Here is a 20,301-nt window from a genome sequence, read left to right as displayed (position 1 = left end):
TCCTTTGGAATAATATGGTCCTTTTCTAACTCAATTTTTTTTCTAAAAAGAAAGAAAAATTATACCATAGGTATTTACGTGATGAATTTTTCTCATCAAAGTAAAATATAAACAAAAAATACTACAGAAAAGAAATATCTTTGTTATCAAAACTTTCTCAGCCACTCTGCAAGAAACAAGTAACCAGATGAAACCCTTTTTTTGCGACTTAAATTCGCCAAATGGTCATTTCCGACCGAATGATGACTCAGCATAAAACCTTTGGAATCTTTAAACAAGTGATGGAGGGAAAGTTATAAAAAAGGAGGGGAAACTAATGCATGCTGATGGATTTTTTGGACGCAGAAAATCGGACACTGCGAGCATCTGCTCTGAATCTCAGGCGGCTCTAAGTACGATGCAGGGGAAAAACTTTTTATATATTTTTTTGCAGATTTCCATTCAAAATCGTCTGCTATAAAAGACAGAATTGGAAGAACTTTTTTTCAGAAGCTTTTAGTATGAGTTTCAAAACTTCGAAGTTCACTTTTTTTTTTTTTAGAAATATGAGATATGCCCGATATCGTACGGTGGGTACGTTCGGCCTTATTCGATTACTTACGGTGTATTTTATCGAATTACTTTTTTTCTTCTTAAATTGAAGATTCTGCTGAAAACTTTTCTTCCATTATAGTTTTCTGGTGATAAAATAGTTTAAAAAGTTTTAAATTGCTGAATTTTATTACAAATAAGTCGAGAAATAATAAGAAGTTTTTATTTATTTTATTGAAAGATATTTTATAACACTTTAACTCCTTGATGTACGAGTACTTTAAAATGCTATTTAAACAAAAGTAAGCACTCAATCTTTTAAAATGCATAATACTATATTTTTATAAAATAACTAACAATCATGAAATGATATGGCTAAAAAAATATTAAGATGTTAAAATGTTATATTTTGATGCTACATCAAACAGTAAAGGGTTAAAATATCTAGCAGCAATAAACAAAATGAAACACTGTTGCCTGACATAATATCTCACATTTAACAGAATTTTTTTCAGTATTACTATGTATTTCTCTTTCCTCGATATGATTCAATTTTTATAATACATAGTTTTCTTATGTTTTTTTGAGGGGAGAGAATTCGGCTAATCACGGTTATCTTCTCCTGAATTTTTGGTAACCCCTAAGAAATCAGTTAATTTCCAGTAGGTAATAAATTTGTTACTTTAATTAATGATAAGTATTTAATTAATCATCATTGATTACAGTTGATGACTACTAATTATTAACTACAGCTAATAACTGGTCATTAAGTACAGCTACCTATTACATTGCTATAGTTTGTCCAAAGTAAGAACTCCCCTAGCCATTCGTCTGGACCCGTGGCGGTGACTATGGTAACGAGGTATAACTACTTCAAGTAGGGGTGTGGGGTTATTGTTCAGGATAGGTTTTAGCTCTGGTCGGCGAGAGAAAGGGAATCTTTTTCTTCGGTCTATTGTGTTAGCCCTAGAATGAAAAGAAGCTACCCTCCCTGAAATGCGCTATCCATGTTTCCATAGCAGCAGTCAGCCTCAGACTTTGTGGCGGGCAGCCGGTTTCTTACCGTAGACAAACTATACATACAGTGCGGCTTTCAGAAGAACTCCTCCTGATACCCGTCTCGCGTCGTGGCGGGTACTATGGTTACGAGAAAAGGTCACTTCGAATAGGGGTGTGGGGTGAATAGTTTTGTTTAATCTTAGCGAATGTCGTCGTGAGTAAACCATTCGACACCTTCTTTCCTCCATTTCACCCCCATTAGAAATGTTCTCTCGCTTGCTACCATAGCAGCAGACAGCCCCAGACTTTCAGTCTAGAGGAGTTCTCTTCAAAGCCGCACTATACTAAAAATTAATAAATGATGAAAAAGAAAAACATTAAGCCGTTGCTTTTCAAATATTATGCAAGCACCACATGATTTGTTTGATTATGTATCTTGTGTACCGCAAAGCACTAAATGGCTTTTTTTTTCTAACAAAGAGGAGAGGGTATAGCTATGTTTACGTGGGACAGTAAATTATGGCAAAAAATGGAGGAAATGTCACAAACATATAGGAATTTGTCTACTTTGTTCATAAGCAAAGAAGACTCCAAAATTCGCAATCAAAGTCATTCGAATCGGGTCGTTTACCGGTTTATGATCCTGAAAATTTTGAGAACTGATTCATTGTAATCAAAGAATATGAATAGAATACGTAGACAGAAGGCTATAGAATTTGTTTATTTTGCTGACAAGAGTAGAAGGATCTAAAATTCGCCATCAAAGTCATTCGAATCGGGTCGTTTACCAATTCATAATCCTGAAAAATTTTGAGAAGTGATACATTGTAATCAAAGAATATCAATAGAATATGCAGACAGAAGGCTATAGAATTTGTTTGTTTTGTTGACAAAAGTAGAAGGATCTAAAATTCGCCATCAAAGTCATTCGCACTGGTCGTTTACCAGTTCATAATCCTGAAAAATTTTGTGAACTGATACATTGTTATCAAAGAGTATCAATAAAATACGCAGACAGAAGGCTATAGTAGGAACTTAATTGTTTATATCTTGGCTCTGAAAATATCAAAAACAGCGCCTCAAATCTTTTAACAAAAGTAAGATTTACTTTTTTTGAAGACTTGTCTGAGTGCTAAACTAAGGTTTACCATTTTACTCTTACGTATATTCTACCATAATGTCAGCTTACAACCATGAAGTTAACAAGAAAAATGTTTCGCGTTTATATCCCAGGAAAATAGGTATAAAAATGTTTTTCCTTGAGCGAAAAAGAGCTTGTAGCAAAGGCGATGGTGATAGTTTTAAGTATCTATTTAGAAAAGTATTTTTACTAATTTAGATACAATTTATTTTCATTAACTTTCGATCCCATGATGTATTTGTACAACAATCAAGTTAAAACAATGCTTATTTTGACTTTCGTCTCTATGGTAAGTTTAAGGGGGAAAAGCAGAATTATAACTCGATTACAGTGGGTGATCGGTTAACGAACTGATCGGTTAACGAACAAATCGGTTAACGAACACTTTCACGAAAGATTTTTGTGTTCGGATAACGAACACATATTCGGATAACGAACAATTTCAAGAAAGATTTTTTGTGTTCGGACAACGAAAACATATTCGGTTAATGAACAAAACGAATTCTAACGAACACTTCTCGGCCTGAAAAAAATTTATATTAAACATTTGTGATCATTTTGCATACGAAATAAGATCACTGAAAGGAGAAATGTTTAAAGAAGATGGACTAACGACAGAAGAACTCCAAGAAATTTTGAATGAAGAACACCAAGAAACACAGCGAAATGTGTCTCCTACTCTTGATGAAAGAGGACCAATGCCGACATCTGCCATTAAAGATATTTTGAAAAAGTGGGAGGATGTCAGAGCAATGGTCTTAGAATGGCACCCAAACCAAGCTGATGTCAGTAGGTTTGAGGATCTTTACAACGACAATGCTATTAGTTACTTCCGGAAAATCCTGAAAAAGAGAGAAAAGCAATCGACATTGGACCGCCCCGTAAGCATAAAATGAAAAGGATTGATTAATATGCAAGACTATATGTATGCATAATTTTTTAAAAAACTTATTAAGAAACTATATTTTTAAAATTTAATTTTTAGGGTCTCCAGAACGAATTAATCGATTTCGCATAGAAGTCTATGGTAAATCGATGATCAGTTAACGAACAATTCGGATAGCGAACATAGTCTTGGAACGGATTATGTTCGTTAACCGATCACCCACTGTATTTCAAAATGTTCTACGGGGAACATTTAGAATAGAATATTGGCGAACTTTCAATTGGAGCGCCGAGTCTGAAGATTTTTAATTAATTTATTGACTCATCACAAATGGCATTTGATCCTTCAATTAAATGAAAAAGGGGTGTTTCATTTTATATGAATATCATTAAGTTTAATTAAACTAAATTTTAAAAAAAAAGTAGCAAATGACCTTTACTATGTAAAATCAATGTAATCTAACAAATGTGTAATGTCTATCTAACTCAATTTATGGCTGATAAAGCAGCATTTCCGAATTTGCAGACGGAGATTTTTTTGATTAAATACTCGATTTTAAGTTATATGGAGATGGAGAATTTTTTTTAGGGTTAATGAACGTTCCAATTAAAAAATTCGAACTTCTAAGAAAACTTCTTTGAGAAGACAATCTTCATGTCTAGTTATTCAATAATTTATAAGGCAAATAATGTACTATTGCAATCACTATTTTTCCCATGCTACAGAACATTTTTTTAAAGATTTTGGATATAGTGATTCTTCGTCTATAGTGGACTTTTTGCTGGGTTTACAGATGGTTCACAGCAGCAAGGTCCAACTGTGTCTTCAAATATTTTACCTATTTTGTATCTGAACTTGAAATAGTCAATGTTCACGCTTTAGCAACAACAAAAAATTTAAAGCACCAAAATTGCATTCGGGATCTGTCCATCACGTGATCAGAGGCAATTTTCACAGCAACGAATAAAGTTGACGCAATAAGCGACATCACGCCACCTCGTGAGCTCCTGTCAAAACTATTTCATCCAGAAAACCATCTTCTTTAATGGACATAACAGTTTCGTTTCTTTTTTTCTTTTATTTATTTTCTCTCAGCTGCATTTTCATGTCACACATTTCGTGGGAAATTTAGCACCCCACCGCAAATGTTGGCGTTTTGGTTCATTAGCCCCCCAACACCCACGAATGTCTGAAGAAATAGAAGAAGCGGAAAAGTTGTTATTTAAGTGTATAACGTGCCAAACTAAAGCAGAATCCGCTCTTTGAAAACACACGCCAATAAGAGTTGGGTGAAAAAGCGTGCCACTTTCATTTAAACGTGAGAGAATTATCGAATAACGCGTGTGTCTAATCTTTCCAACACTTTCACTCAATGCAGTTCTCAAATTAAGTTTTCTGTTATAATAAACAAACACACATTTGCTGGTAATGTTTCCTGAATATTTAAACTATATAATTAAAATGAATAATCAAATAGAATTTTACGATTACTTTTAGTAATTTCGAGAAAATATTTTATGATCATCAGAAACGCATCCTCACGCCACTATCAATTATGCAGTATTTTATTAATTGTAAATTTTTTTCATTTGCTGTATAAAAAAAAACATATTTCTGTAACTTTCTTCGTGCACTGTAATATTTTTCTTTTTTAAAGTAAGTTACAACATTACTGTGCACAGTATCATTTCTTGCTGCTGCTACTACTGTACGTCTGCAAGCATATTTGATATGAAATACAACAGTCACCCATCAAGGATTCACTTCATCATTTCCATATAAGAGCTTAAATTCAACGGCATAAATAATACTTACTTACAAAACTACTATTACAATACTAGATATTATATACTTATATTACAATACTAGATCAAAAAGAAAAAAAATGCGTAAAATATTAAAATTTTTAACATTTTCTCTCTGAAAACATTACCACTACAACTCTGATGATTATCGATAAATAGTGAATTTAGTGATTTTACAGTATTTTAATGGTCAGTTTAACCTAGTAGTTTTGAACTCAAATTTACCACAAGTACCTCTAGTACAATAATCGTACCTCTGCTAAACAATAATAGATAAAACTTGAGCTCAGAGCGCATAAAAAAAAAATTAAAAAAACGTTTTTCTTCTAGGTGCCTGAAATGGCAGCAGAATTTTTTTATAATTTTAAATAAAAATTTATGAAATAAACTTCATAACTCATTAGATTAGTGTTGCTTCATAACTTATAAACTTCATAATTCGACATTTCCGAGAATGGGTTCCTATGCAATTTAAATCCTGATGATGTGCCCCAGCACTTACGAGACCCCCTGTTATATACAACGTTTTTAAACTTGTACATTTCGACAAAAAAAAATAGACTAAAAATGTCATTTAATAAAAGAACGGTAGCTTGGAGAGAGATACAACCTTAAAATATCCTATATCAGTTAAATCTCATGCAAAAAAAAAAATTCTTTGGTGTAATTATAGTACATGAGAAACTATAAATAATAAAATCAGAAACACAAATAAAATGATTAAAATTCCTCGCAGCATTTACAGCTACTACGTCAGTAAGTCCAGGATAGCAATTCAAGTGATCACTGCTCATGTCAGATCCAGTCACGCAGAGTGGGCTGGGCAAATCGGAGATTCCGACAATCCAATTTTATGAAGGTGATTCCAAAGGATACCTGGTTAATATCCTAAAGTTAAAATCTTTTATTAAGTCTTTTCCTGAAGTTAATATCCTTTAGTACGCCCATCCGTCTAGGCAATTCATATGGTATGGTCTTTCCACTGGTAAAGTTGACAGTAGTTTCATGATATCTGGCTTTAGACTTGCCAGTAATAATTCTTTTAATACTCTGGAAACTGGCAGGGAGACCTGGTCGAGGAAGGTTAGATCCGGCCTCAGCAAGTGAATCGACAAACTTGTTCCCTTCAATACCACAATGACATGACTTGGTATCCCTGTCGATAGTAGGGCAACATTGCGTCCACTTTTATCAGAAAATCCATCACAAGTTGGCATTCAAGAGCAGAATTATTTTTAGCAAATATAACTGAAGAGATAGCCCTGATAGAGGCCAGGGGATCAATAAAAATAGCAATGTTCTGTTTCTCTCTTTCTGCAATTTCAGTTAATACTATGTAAACTGCATCCGCTTCACCATCAAAAATTAGTACAATACTTACCAATGGTTCTGCTGAGGCCAAAGTGCCTAAAGTAAACACCAACATTTGTATGAGCCCCAGTAGCAGAACCATACACATGCAGGCAGTTTTGCATTCTGTGGCAATTTGGTGGCTAAGGTGGCAATTTTAGACTCCGTCTCTAGGTCATTCTTTTTACTAACAGACAAAACCAAATCCAAATTACTCTCAGCCAAGCTCAGATGTCTATGAAAATTCATTGTTACTATTAAAGCTTGTCTCCTGTCGCAAACGGTACACAGCTCTGTTGTCCACTGTAAAAAGGTAGGTTGTCATTTTAGCCTATGGACTGACGGTCGTCCAGAAGTCATTTCGTCTCTTTAGTCTGTCCACCAACACTATAAATAAAGAAAAATTCCGCACTCAAAGTTATTGTGAATCCATTTAGTGTGATATATGAACTTGCAGGATGTGTAGCCAAATTATTCAACAAAAAATAAGCACCTTTTAAGCATTCAAAAAATATTTTTAAGCACTTTAAAAAATATCATAATTAGGCAGGGTTGGAAAGTTTTTGACAATTAACGGTTTTATCTTGTTTTAACCATCATGTTAAAAATAAAAACCTTTTGGCATTGTTTTTGATAATTGTCAAAAATCATGAAATTTTGAATCATGTAAAATGAATGTTGTTTTCACACGCTAGTGACTGACAATACGCCGAAATAGATTGGGGTTGAATTGTGAAAACGTGAAATAGAACAATGTGAACTGTGTCTTTTTGCATAATTCGAAGCGAAAATCAACATAGTAAAGGAAAAATCTCATTTTGAAAAAGGGAAAATTAAGCACTTTTTAAAAACACCCAATGAAAAAAGCACCTTTAAGGGATTTTAAAAAACGAAAATAAGCACTTTTTAAAAACGCTACACACGCTGACTTGTTATTCATTACATAATTTTCCAAATTGTGAAATAAAGCTTAATATAGAAGCCACTTGCATTTATTTTTTTCGACATTTATTTCTGAATAACATTTTTTCAGAATAGTAACCCCTGAAAACCTAATTTTGCAAATGTACAAATACCCTCTTCGCATTTTCACTTAGAACTCATGTATTTAATTACTATAAAGGAAATTACTATTAAAGGATTAATATTAGATTTGAAGTTACAGACACCTCGTGGTACTCCATGGCACCGCTACACGCACTTGGTGAAACTCTGACCGAAATTACAGTGTGTTAATTTCACTGGCATATATTCCCTTTAACATTGAAATGTATCATTTTCCCATAATCTGTAGCAGAAAAAAGGGGCTCCTACATTCTTTCTCAAAGTTAAAAGCTTTTATCTCTTACAATATTCGTCTTTATGTAAGTTCATTACAAATTTAAATGTAAGTCTAATTGATCTAATTACAAATCATGTCAACTACATTCTTTCTTAAAGTAAAAAGTTTTTTTTTTTCTTTCAATACTCATCTATATTTAAGTATTACAAATTTAAATTTTGGTCTAATTGATTTAATTACAAATCATGACTTCTATATTCATTTTTAAAATCAAAAGCTTTTATTTCTTTTAATACTCATCTTTATTTAGGTATTAGAAGTTTAAATGTAGATCTAATTGAAAAATCATTCCATCCTTGCAGATTCCCTTAAAGACTGCAGACAATCAGGAGTTAATTGAATATTGGAAATGACCAACACTGCGAAAGACTACAGTTCTTTTGAAATGTAAAAATCTGAGAAAAATAATTTAGAGGATCTTATTAGCTGAAGGAAAAGTCTGAACTGGTTAAAAGAATTGAATAGAAGTCTGGATAAAGCTGTAATTAAAGTTTAAGATATCAGCAAAATTCAGCTGCAAGTAGAATACAATGAATATAGTTAGAAGTAAGTATATTAATGTCGTTTAGTTCATTGGACGCATTTTAAAAGTCAGTTATTTTAATATATTGTATATGACTAATCTGTAGGCAAGGTTTAACAATAATATGTAGGCAAAAGGTGAGGCAAATATCATTTGCTCAGTTACTAATTACGTTTGCCAAGTAAAGTAACTAATTAATTGCTTAATTTAAAGTTATTGAACCTCCTGTTAGATTTAATAAATCGATTTTACCTTTTCAATGAATATTAAAAAAAAGCAAAAGTAGGCTACTAAGTTATACATTTCAAAAAGAGTACAGTAAGAAAATAAAAGCAATCACACTTAATAACTTTTAAATTAATGATCTGGATTTTCATATACTATGACTCATCTTAATAGTTCAAGGGCCTGACCTTAAATATGCTAATTAATCAGAACAGATGATATATTAATTCACAAAATTAGACATAAAAACTTACTTTCTCTGAATAAACGTTTTTTTTTTTCTTAGAAGAATTCGGTTATTTGATCTTAAAAATATAGAAGTAACCACACTAATACTTATTTTATTTCATAATATTCTAAAACTTTCAATCATTAAGCAAAAAAAATTTTTTTTTAACTTTTAAAATAGGTGATTTCAAATAAATACAAAATTTGAACAAAATCAATCTGAATAGTTTCTGAGTTATTCAATTTTAGAAAATCTTACATTTAAATATTGATTTCACAAGATTCAAATAAATTTGTTCAAATAATGTATTTTTTCATTAAAAATTACAAACTTAAAATGATATTAAAATTTGTATACCTTACAATTTAAAAAGTTTTGGACAATTATTAAATGAAGTAAGAAAAAATAAAATTATTTTTCATATGGATTTATCTTAAGGTAAACTAACTTTATATTGTATCCAAAAAATATTTTTAAATTTGCTTATAAAGTTCACAAGACAAAAGGAAATGAGCAAAAAGTAAAATGAGCATTAAGGAACCCAATCTTGCAACCACTCACCTGCTTTAACTATTGGAAACATATTTTTCAGATTGTATAATTTTAAAGAGCACAAATCCAAACAAACATGGGTACAAGAGCACATGTTTGTTCAAAAAAGTACATTTAACTTAAAAATCTTCTTTGCATTAATTAATAAGCATATTTAAGGTTAGGTCCTGTTACCATTAAAATTAAGTGTCAGAACATGAAAAGCTAATAATTTGAAATATGCAAAAAATAAAATAAACATTAAGAGGTTCCTCCAGCTTAGGAGCTCTCTCCTAACCAAACAATTAGAGTCATATATTCCAGATTGCAGCTACCCCTTATATTTAAGGGGTCTGATCTGAATCTGTTGAAAAAAAAGGTATGTTAATTCAGAAAAAGTCATTTTCCTAGACTAATTAATTAGCATATTTGAGGTCACCCCCTTCAACCATTGAGTCCTAGAGCGTGAAGATTCGATCTTTAGACATTAGACATAAGTTATTCTGGGTGGTTTTATTATTTGGAGCACTGTATATTAATATATTTTCTGATAAACAAGAATATTGGCTTCTTCATGTTTATATTATTAATACTTCATGCAATGTATATAATATTAATACTTCAATACATATCGTTTGGCTTCCTTTAAAATATCAAGCAACAACTGAAAAAACACACTTCCAAAAATTTGTGGTTAATAAAAATATTAAATGCCCACCAACAGTAAGGAAAACAATAATTTTAAATCAAGAAGATGCAAAAAGTTATATGTAATGTAAACACTTTATTGCAAAATGTAACAAATATAATAAATTAAATTTTCTGATATTTATACACATGATATCACAAGGGGAAAAAAACTAAAACAAAATTTCTCATCTTTTTTACAGTTGGATGTACACCTGTAAAATAAAAAGACATTTTATAAACATTAAAAAAAATTAATTTATATTATTTTTCACAAAACAATTTAAATAAATTAAGAATCTAAATCTGTGATTTTGAGTATGAGGGGTGGAACCAGGAAAAAATGGTTCTAATAGTTTTTATCAGGTATTTTTGTGTCTAACTTTTAAACTCATTTAACCAGAAATTTTTTCAAATATGACTTAATTTATAAGGACTAAAAGTGTTAGTAAAATTATGACTTAATTTTATAAGGTCAAAAAGTGATAAAAAAAAAAAAAGTATACAATGCTAACATTTTTGAGCACAACCAGCTATTTTTTTCTTTATTAGAACATACCCTGTAATGCTTTTGGTATAATTTACAGATAAAGAAAATTCTAGTCACGGTGCTTTTGCACTTGATTATGCGACTAGACTTGCTGCATCGATTAAACTAATTAAATAAAAATAACGGAATCTAAAATTTCAGTGAAATTAATTGTCCCTAAATAGCCTGTTACTCTCTATAACAACTTATCATTCAACTCAGATAGCTAAGAACTTTCTTTGTCCGTAATTAATAAAAGAAGCATTCTCAAACATTAATAAAAATATAGACAAGCAATAAAATCTAACATTTTGAAGCAACACACTGTTTTGAGTGTGCTAAAATATGAAATTTATGATATGAATAATCAAAGTTTTGGATCACATATTTTAAGACTTCAGTGTCATTTAAAGGTAAGTTTATAAACTTTTAATTCTTCTACATCTATGATGAAATCATATTTCATTTATCATTGATGAGCTTTTCATTTTGAACACAGCTGAAAATGCGTGTTTAAAAAATAGAACAAAAAAATTTGCTTTTTTAATGTCTAACACAAATTTAACAACTACATGAGAAATTTCATACATACTTTTTAAAACACTAAGGCAAAGTTTTGGACTTTGGGGTCGGTGTAGCTGAGTATATTATAGATGTAACTTTTCATAATCCTATCACTAAACCATAAAGTAATTTTTAAAAATCTAATATTACTATTAAAAATTTATAAGGCCCGTGACAACCTTGTAAAAGCTACCATTGACTTTAAAAACCTTCGCCAAAAATGTATGTACTAAGTGATTTCGGCAAAAATTTAACATGAAGTTAAGAATTTACTTGGAGCTATTTTATTCTTCTATTAAAGAACAATTTAATAAAAGAAGTTTGAAAATTAGAATCAAATGATATGTCCATTTTCTTATTTAAATTATTAAACAACTCATCATGCTCCACAAAGTATAACATGAGGCTTACAGATGTAAAACGGCAAAGTACAGTCGTAAATTAAGAAGAAACAGAACAATTGAAAGTTTAAGTTGCATTCAAAATTCCGTAAAATATTTAGGTTTTCAATTCATTTAACTAGTAAGGACAAAACATGTAGCCAAGAAATACCTGAATGTCTCAGTTCCTTTTTTAAGCTTTCTTTTTGACTTGAATATAAATTTCATTAAAATATGTGTTCTACAGTTTCAACATCCTGACCACAAGCACAAAATTTACCAAATTAAACCTAAACAAGTAGCTATTAAAATTTCAATGTCCTGTAAGAATCTGTGTCAATGTAAAGTCAGTAAAAAATTTCCTACACTTCATTCGCTGAAAAATAGTTAGAAAAAATCTTTTAGTCCACACAGCTTTTGGTAAGCTCAAAATTCAATGTTCCAGTTAAAAACAGTTTTTAACCATGCTACATATTTCCAGTTTGACAACGGGACCAACATCAGAATATCAAGTCCATTTTTTAAACACGCATTTTGAGCAATGTCTAGAATAAAAAGCTCACAACGATTGTAGTTCCTAATTTTAATCATAATACTTAAAGATGTACACCTTACAAAGATTTTTGAATATAAACTTCAACAAATCTTTCACAATACTTCAATGATTATATTTGTATTTTGATTTTTTTCTATTTTTTTAATCCATTGATCTCAGCATAAGAATAGCTACAAAGCTTTATGCACATAACTGGTACTGAGCCATCCTAAGAATGTGAAGGTTCAAAGAAACACTTTAATAACATCTTCAAAAGTGAATGATTTACATACTTTATTAGAAATTTTAAACAAGCCATAGATATTATATTTAATTTTTGAACACTTTTTTTTTAATGACTAAGTCCTTCATTTAGATTTATAGGTTTACTTTTGACAGTGCATAGTATTCTTAACAGTAAAAAGAAACAAGTTTATCCTTTTTTTAAAAAAACTCTTAATGGCTGAAACCATAAATGTCACTTAAACTATTGCTTTCAGAAAAATTTCATTTAATAGCTTAACATGAAACGTTATCAATGTTATCAGTGCTGCAAAGATATCACAAGTCATAACATCTTGATTACCTTTATTAATTTCAACACTGAGTGCAAAAATAGATTCATTTTAGATTATGGTATTTCCTAACCTTGGGTTTTGCATGATGTGATATTAATTAATACCCACACATTACAAACATTATTAAATATAAACACAGACTTTAGTTCAAAATGGCTAGGTTGGTAAGAAATTGTGATTTTTTCTTCTTTTTTACATTTATTAATCAAAAATATGATAAAAGTGTACATTGCAAAAATAAAAAAAGGACATTCATGAATAACATATAATCTAATGATTGGACTTTCACGTTCTAGGACTCAAGCTTAATGGTTCATGGGGTTGTCTAAAATATGCAAATTAATTAGTGCAGACGATATTTTTAGTTACAAAATCAGACACAAAAACATACTTTCTCTGAATAAACATACCTTTCTTTTGACGGATTTGGATTTCTAACCCCCAAAATATAGAGGGTAGCCACAATCTGGAAAATATGGGAATAATTTGGTCAAGAGAGCACTTTAAAGTTATTTTTATTTCTTGCGTATTTAGCCATATGTCAAGAATTTAAACATTTTTGCAGATTATTATAAAATTCTCTTGTCCAAAGATAATTTTAGTAAATATTTATTATATTATTTAATAATAGCCGAGAAAAAAATTGAATTATAAGGTATAAATTGTTTTACATCATTTTGAAGTATGTAACTTTACATGGCAAAATACAAAATGTGTGTTTATTCAGAGTAAGTACGTTGCTGTGTCTGTTTTCGTAACTTACAATATTATCTACACAAGTTAATTAGCATATATGAAATCACCCCCTTAAACCATTACGATTGAGTCCTAAAACGTGAAAATCCAGTCATTAGGTCAATAGTTATTTCAGGAGTTCCATATTTTTTTTGGCACACTAACTTTCAATTAACAAATTCCGAACATTAATATACATAATTATTTCAGGGATTAAAGTTCTATGACAGTGTTTCCACTACAGCGCGAGAACGCGAGCACCTCGCTTATTTTTTTCTTCTCTCACATTAAAAAATTATTAACGCGAGAAGATCGCGCACTCTATTAATAAATTTCAAAATGAGCGAATTTTGGAAAAAAATTTGTCTTCTGCCATTTTTAATAAAATCCGTTTTACTTTTCTTCCTTGATCTTTCATTATTTTCAACATAGATCCCTGTTATCTAGCTTCCCTATTTACCAGTATTGTTTAGAACCGGTGCGAACAGCAGAACACAATGCCCCCCCCCCCCCCCCCCCCCGAATGAAGGAATACTTTTCAGAACACATTTTTCTGCAACCACTTGTTCACGGAAGGTAAGATTTCTTCAGGTAAGATGTTTAAATTTTTTTCAATGCTACAAATTACTAAGTGATTCCGAATTGTTCAGCATCTGTTGAAAGGTCATTTAGCACTCAAAATATCGTACACAAATGACTGATAAACATTTGAGCAACCTAATGAGAAAAGGTGATGAAAAAGTAGATATAGAACGTTTTACATATGATGAAGCAGCAAAAATATTCAATGCTTTAAAAATGTATTATAATTAAAGAAATATTTTTTTTCCAAGTCTATTCGTGTTATTTTAATTTTTAGAAATCTCACTTAACTTTTTGAGATCTCACCCTGTTTTTGAGAAAGGGTGAGAAATTCTTTCATTTTTTTTTTTCTGTAATGAAAACACTGTATGACCTCACTAAAACACACAATTTACATAACTATCAGATTAGTAACCTTAAATTTTTCAGTGATTAATTGACTAAACCAAGTGAAATAGCAAGGGTGGCAAATTATTGATTAACTAAAAATTTTGGTATGATATTTAATATGTTTATTCTTTTGAATACCAAATAAGAGAACTTTGAGTTTTTAGGACTCTATAAGAATGAATTGTTTCCCATAATTTCATTCAGAGACTAAAAGAAAAAATTTTAAATCAAAATAATATAACACTAAATTTTTTAATTTTAACTTTTTTAAACAAGGCACTGTTTCAAGCTAAAATTTATTAATGCATACCATACTCCTAGTTTTCCTTGCTTGGATTCAATTGATACAAAATATTATTCAACAGTTTGAACATGTAGTAATATAAATATAATGTATATCGAATATGCATTAAAAAAAACGTTTTTAATATTGACAAGTCACTCAATTATATAGGTTTTCCGATACTTAAAAGCAACTATGAAAAATGTCAAATATTCAAATCTATGTCAAATATTCAAATGATGCTATTTAAAGTTACATCTTTGTAGTTATTTCCATTTTATGTAACTATACCAGGGGTCTGTCTAGGTTTTTCTGAAAGGTACCTATTTTGTGAAAATTTAAAAATTATATTTAAAAATCCAACACAAAAATATAGCAAGAATATGGATTTATCATTTCTTAAGGAATACAAAAATAAAATTTTAAGAAAAAGTATTTTGTGAAACTACCGTTTTTCCTAAAATTAAATTTGTGAAACTACCGTTTTTCATAAAGTTGAATTTGTGAAGGTACCGCTAAACGGTAGTAAATTCGGTCTGGACAGACCCCTGTATACCGTCATAAATTAAACTATTATTGAATTCTCAATGTGATTAATTTATCACTGTTATTTTATTGACAAAACGTCAAAATTACAAATCTGCAAGTTTGACTTAGAAAAAGTGCGTTTTTTTATTTGTTTCAGGTTTGACTAACATGATTCAAAATGTCACACCTAGTCTAGAAAGTATAAGCTTTTATTATATATTCTTTTCCTTTAAATACTTTAATTTCAAAGAAATTTTTTTGCACATTCATGATTTTATTATGGTACTAGTAAAATTAATATTAACAGGGTGCATAGCCAGATTTTTCAACAAAAAATAAGGCCCTTTTAAGTACTTTTTAAGCACTCAAAAAATATTTGTAATCACTTTCCAAAAAAAAATCATAATTAGGATCTGCGCAGCAATAAAAATATTTTTTTTATAGTTTAAAGTTCTTAATTTACAGAAATAAAATTCAAAAACATTTTCAAAAACTTTACGTAATTACGATGAAATAACTAGTTTCTGATAAATATTGCAGAGAAAATTGTGAGAAATCATGAATTTTTTTGTAATTTAGAACGACAATTGACACGGCAAAGAAAAAAATCTCTTTTTAAACGATAGAAAATTAAGCACTTTTTACAAATCCCAAATAAAAAAAAGCACCTTTAAGGGCTTTTAAAGAAGGTAAATCAAAAATAAGCACCTTTAAGCACTTTTTAAAAACACTACGCACCCTGTATTGAGTTTTCAAGCATAACACATGTAAAAAGCATAGGATTATAGCAGGCTAATAAAAATTAACAAAACTCAAGAACTAAAAAAAAATTATTTCATCCCCTCCCCAAAAGAATAAATCAATGATAATATTTAAATACAGTAAAATTATACTCTCATAGTTTTCTCTATATTGTGTAATTATACTATAATAACAATATAATGACATAGAAAATTATTTTATGTTCTTGTCAATAATGCTGAAAGTAATCAGTAGACTGAACTCATCTGATATACTACATACCAGAAAGAATAAAATTAATCAAGCATGCACAAAATTTATATAAACTGTAAAAACATTAAAAGAAATAAAATCATACCGTATGACTAAAGCAGACTAAAAGTGATGAACACAATTTAGGAACAGAAAACAAAATTTCAATCAGTGCCAAAATATTTCTGCCCAAAATGGTTGGGAGCAATTGGATGGACTTCAGAAGTTAGTATTGTCATAGTTGGGTATGCTTTCATCACAGAAGTAGCAGCTGAAATGAAAGACAGATATTAAAAATTTGAATCTACAAAGTTGAAACTGCGTAAAAATAAATATATAATTTCTATAATACATGCCAAACAATAAAACCTAGCAACTTTCTATGTTAGTCAATCTTAGTCAGAAATTTCTTATAACTGTACTTCTTAAATTTTTCAGACCCAGAAAAAAAATCCTAATTACAACAAATGGCAGGAATTCTTCACAACAAATTAAAGTTAGTGCTCTTGTTGAGATGAAACAACTGTCAGTCGATGGCCTCGGTGAGATGAGATAACCAAATGAAAAGCAATGAGCATAGTTTGACGTTAACAAAATAGATCTCATTAGACTTGAGGTCAAAAAAACACAAGTAGTCTAATATGCTTTCCGGCTTTTTCAATTCCTTTATCAACTTGCCAATCGCTTGCTGTTGTGATTAATAGTCAATTATCCTTCGCCAAATTGAAAACATCAAATGTTTGTAATGTGAAGTGTTGCAAAATGTGATGCAATTCTATTATATAGTGCATACATGTATAAAACATGTGCTAAATTTATTGCATCAGAGATTTGATGTATGATGTTTCATTAGTTGACCTTGAGACATCAGCCACAAAAGCTATGTGAATGTCATTGCTATTGAAAAAAAATGGAAATATTTTAATCTAGTTTTTTTTCATTTTTCCGTAATTTACTAACATTTATTGCTGAAATACTTTTTTTTATATTACATTGATTGTCACATATACACTTAATGTAATGTGACAATTTAATTTTCTAATTTTACTTAAGCCTTTAATTTTTCTTTAAACATTATTCCTTTCTTTCTATTAAGCAATTTTATTTTTAACTTTCTTGTTGACCTTTCTCATGGTCATTGCGGTCATCGCACCTCCTGTGGGGAAAGTCAACCAATCCCTCTATTCACGCCTTTCATTTTCTTCTTTTAATTTTAGGGGGGCTAACTAACCAATCTCTTTCCTTTAAATTTCAAACTCTCCGCCTCTTTAAATTTAATTGGCCGTAATTTTTCTGGTCCTATACCAGTTAAGGAATTTTTAAGTTTTTTTAATACATGCTTTTTCTCTCGACCTTTTGGGGAGGTTACCTTTTTTTTATTCTCCGAGATGTGGACTTTGGTCCGTATTGAGGGATTTTTTTTTACATTTTTTCTTAACCTTTATTTTAAATTAAATCCATAGCTGTAATCAATTTCTGTAAAATTTAAAATCAACATTTTATACCTTTAATTTTTTTTAACATTAAAAGCCCTCTCAAATTTAAGTTTTCTTTTCATATTTATTTTAGCGGTTAAATTAATCGTTCTTTTATATTTAACTTTATGCATGACGCCTTTGGTTTCGTTAAATTCTCTTGTCACCCATTTCCTTTTAAAAGATATATTTTTTCTGTGCTACAAAATGCGTTGCAATCATATTGTTTGTTTGTTACGAAATAATCAAAGTAAGTAGTTTTACAAAAATAAATGTTTAGTTGAACAGAAAGTTTTGTGTGATTGTTTTTTTAGCTTTACCTTTATAGCTATTAGCTATCACCTTTTTTCCTTCTGTATGTGGTGAGTACCTTTTTTTATTTGTTATGGGCATGCATAAATGTGAATTTATTAGTTTTTCTTATTGGAAACATCAGCTTACTGTTTAAATCATATATATATTGTTTGGATATAGCATGACTTTATCATATTTATCATTAATCTTTATTTATTTTTAGTTTTAACCCTTATTCAAAATTCGGTGATATCAATTTATCCAATTTGTTCAAACCTCACACTTTGTGGCCCTTTGGACCTATTGGGTTATTGTTATCCCACATTAGCATTGTACTACCACTTTCCTCAACGATCATATTCCCCCTTAATTTTATAATGACCCTGTTATATATTTCGGCCTTAATTTTATTTATCATGACTATATCCAGAGATACATCCAATTATGCAACCCATCCATTTTAATAAATAATACATAAATAACCTTATCCTTATACGCACCCAAATAATAATATATTAAACTCTTACAATTGATATACATACATTTTCGAAGATATTCCTAATATACTATGTAAACTAAAATAGAAATGTATCCTACCAGCAAAGGTGATATCAATTTATCCAATTTGTTCAAACCTCACACTTTGTGGCCCTTTGGACCTATTGGGTTATTGTTATCCCACATTAGCATTGTATTACCACTTTCCTCAACGATCATATTCCCCCTTAATTTTATAATGACCCTGTTATATATTTCAGCCTTAATTTTATTTATCATGACTATATCCAGAGATACATCCAATTATGCAACCCATCCATTTTAATAAATAATACATAAATAACCTTATCCTTATATGCACCCAAATAATAATATATTAAACTCTTACAATTGATATACATACATTTTCGAAGATATTCCTAATATACTATGTAAACTAAAATAGAAATGTATCCTACCAGCAAAGAAATTTGTATAAAGAAATTTAAAAATGATCCACTTAAAAAAATTTTGCTAACCACTTTAACACAGGAATAACTTAGGAAAAATTTTAAACTTTTGCTTAAAACTTATTCAGATTATCATATTACCTAACAACATAAAGACTTAATTAAGAGAAAAATAAAACTAATAAAATACTTAGTGAAACTAATCAAATCCAGATTGGTACAACAAAAACTTTACCACAAAAATAGGTGAATGACCTTCACCTAATAAACTGCATTTACAAATTGCCAGGGTCTGATCTTAATCTTTATCAATCTATGGAGTTAAAGTTCCTTTTTATTAGTTTAATATTTTGAATATTACATAACATATTAATATAAAATAAATTAACATAAATTTTTTGGCAGGGTGGTTACTTCTCAACAACCTCAGAAAATGGTAAAGCATGGATTTAAAAAAAAGAATTTAATGTCTATAGACATTCATAATAACTCTATTGTAAGTTATCTAAAACATACATTAATAAACATATTGTAAAATAGAAGAAATCTAAAATCAACAAAAGCACAGGCAGAGAATTGTTCCATTTTTGATATTCACAAAAATGGAACTTAAATATTAATAATTTAGATTTATAAATTTATTTACAAAATGAATTGAAATTTACAGTAAAAAAAAATAAAAACACAGTAAGACAGCCATATTATCTATTAATTACTAAGTAGAGAACAAAAAAAATGTAAATATAATAGGGTTTAAATGTTTTTATGGTAATTCCAGATAATACAAATAATTAATATTTAAACTTAAGAAATAATGTTTCGCTGATACTGATTTAAAACAAATGCAAGTAGTAGTGGTATAAAAGTATACATACCATGAGGCGTACAGAATAAATTCAGCAAAATAATGTTGTCTTCTTTGACTCCATGGTCTTTTAATACCTTGACAGATTTGATAACAGTATTTCCAGTACCTATAAATGCAAATATATTTTAATACATTTTATAAATACTATCTAAAGATTATAGAGAAAATTTATGACAAAAGCATAAACATAGTTTGTCGGCCAGATGGCCGAGCGGTTAGCGTGCCTGACTGCGAAGCCATAGGCTGAGGGTTCGAATCCCGCTCTGGACATGGATGTTTCTCTCTCTCTTTGTGCTGTCCTCTGCTGCATGTGTGTATGATGTATGAATGTGGCCCACCCTATAAACGGGTTTGTGGCAGAGTGGCGTGGG

The 20,301-nt window shown here is 29.8% G+C and overlaps 1 protein-coding gene across 2 annotated transcripts in view; it reads right to left on the bottom strand.

Annotated features, from left to right (window-relative positions):
* Positions 1 to 10,326: 10,326 nt before the first annotated feature.
* The window catches only part of kri (uracil phosphoribosyltransferase krishah), a 32,455-nt gene continuing 22,480 nt past the window's right edge, over positions 10,327 to 20,301 (bottom strand). The window contains exons 6-8 of one of the 2 annotated variants that reach the window (XR_015433707.1): positions 19,938 to 20,036; positions 16,453 to 16,617; positions 10,327 to 10,464 (exon numbers count right to left, since the gene is read on the bottom strand). Coding sequence is in view for 1 of the 2 variants with exons in the window: in XM_087163900.1 (XP_087020026.1) it covers positions 16,511 to 16,617; positions 19,938 to 20,036 (206 nt within the window). In the remaining variant the exon portion in view is untranslated. Of the gene's footprint in view, positions 10,465 to 16,450; positions 16,618 to 19,937; positions 20,037 to 20,301 lie in introns of those variants that run through there. The other variant, XM_087163900.1, reaches the window with a different exon arrangement.

This window comes from Parasteatoda tepidariorum, chromosome 5, assembly GCF_982258835.1.
Source record: "Parasteatoda tepidariorum strain Cologne lab strain chromosome 5, Ptep-v5.0, whole genome shotgun sequence".
Lineage (NCBI taxonomy): Eukaryota > Metazoa > Arthropoda > Arachnida > Araneae > Theridiidae > Parasteatoda > Parasteatoda tepidariorum.
Note: the sequence above shows the minus strand (reverse complement) of the source record. Positions and strands in the feature narration are given on the sequence as shown.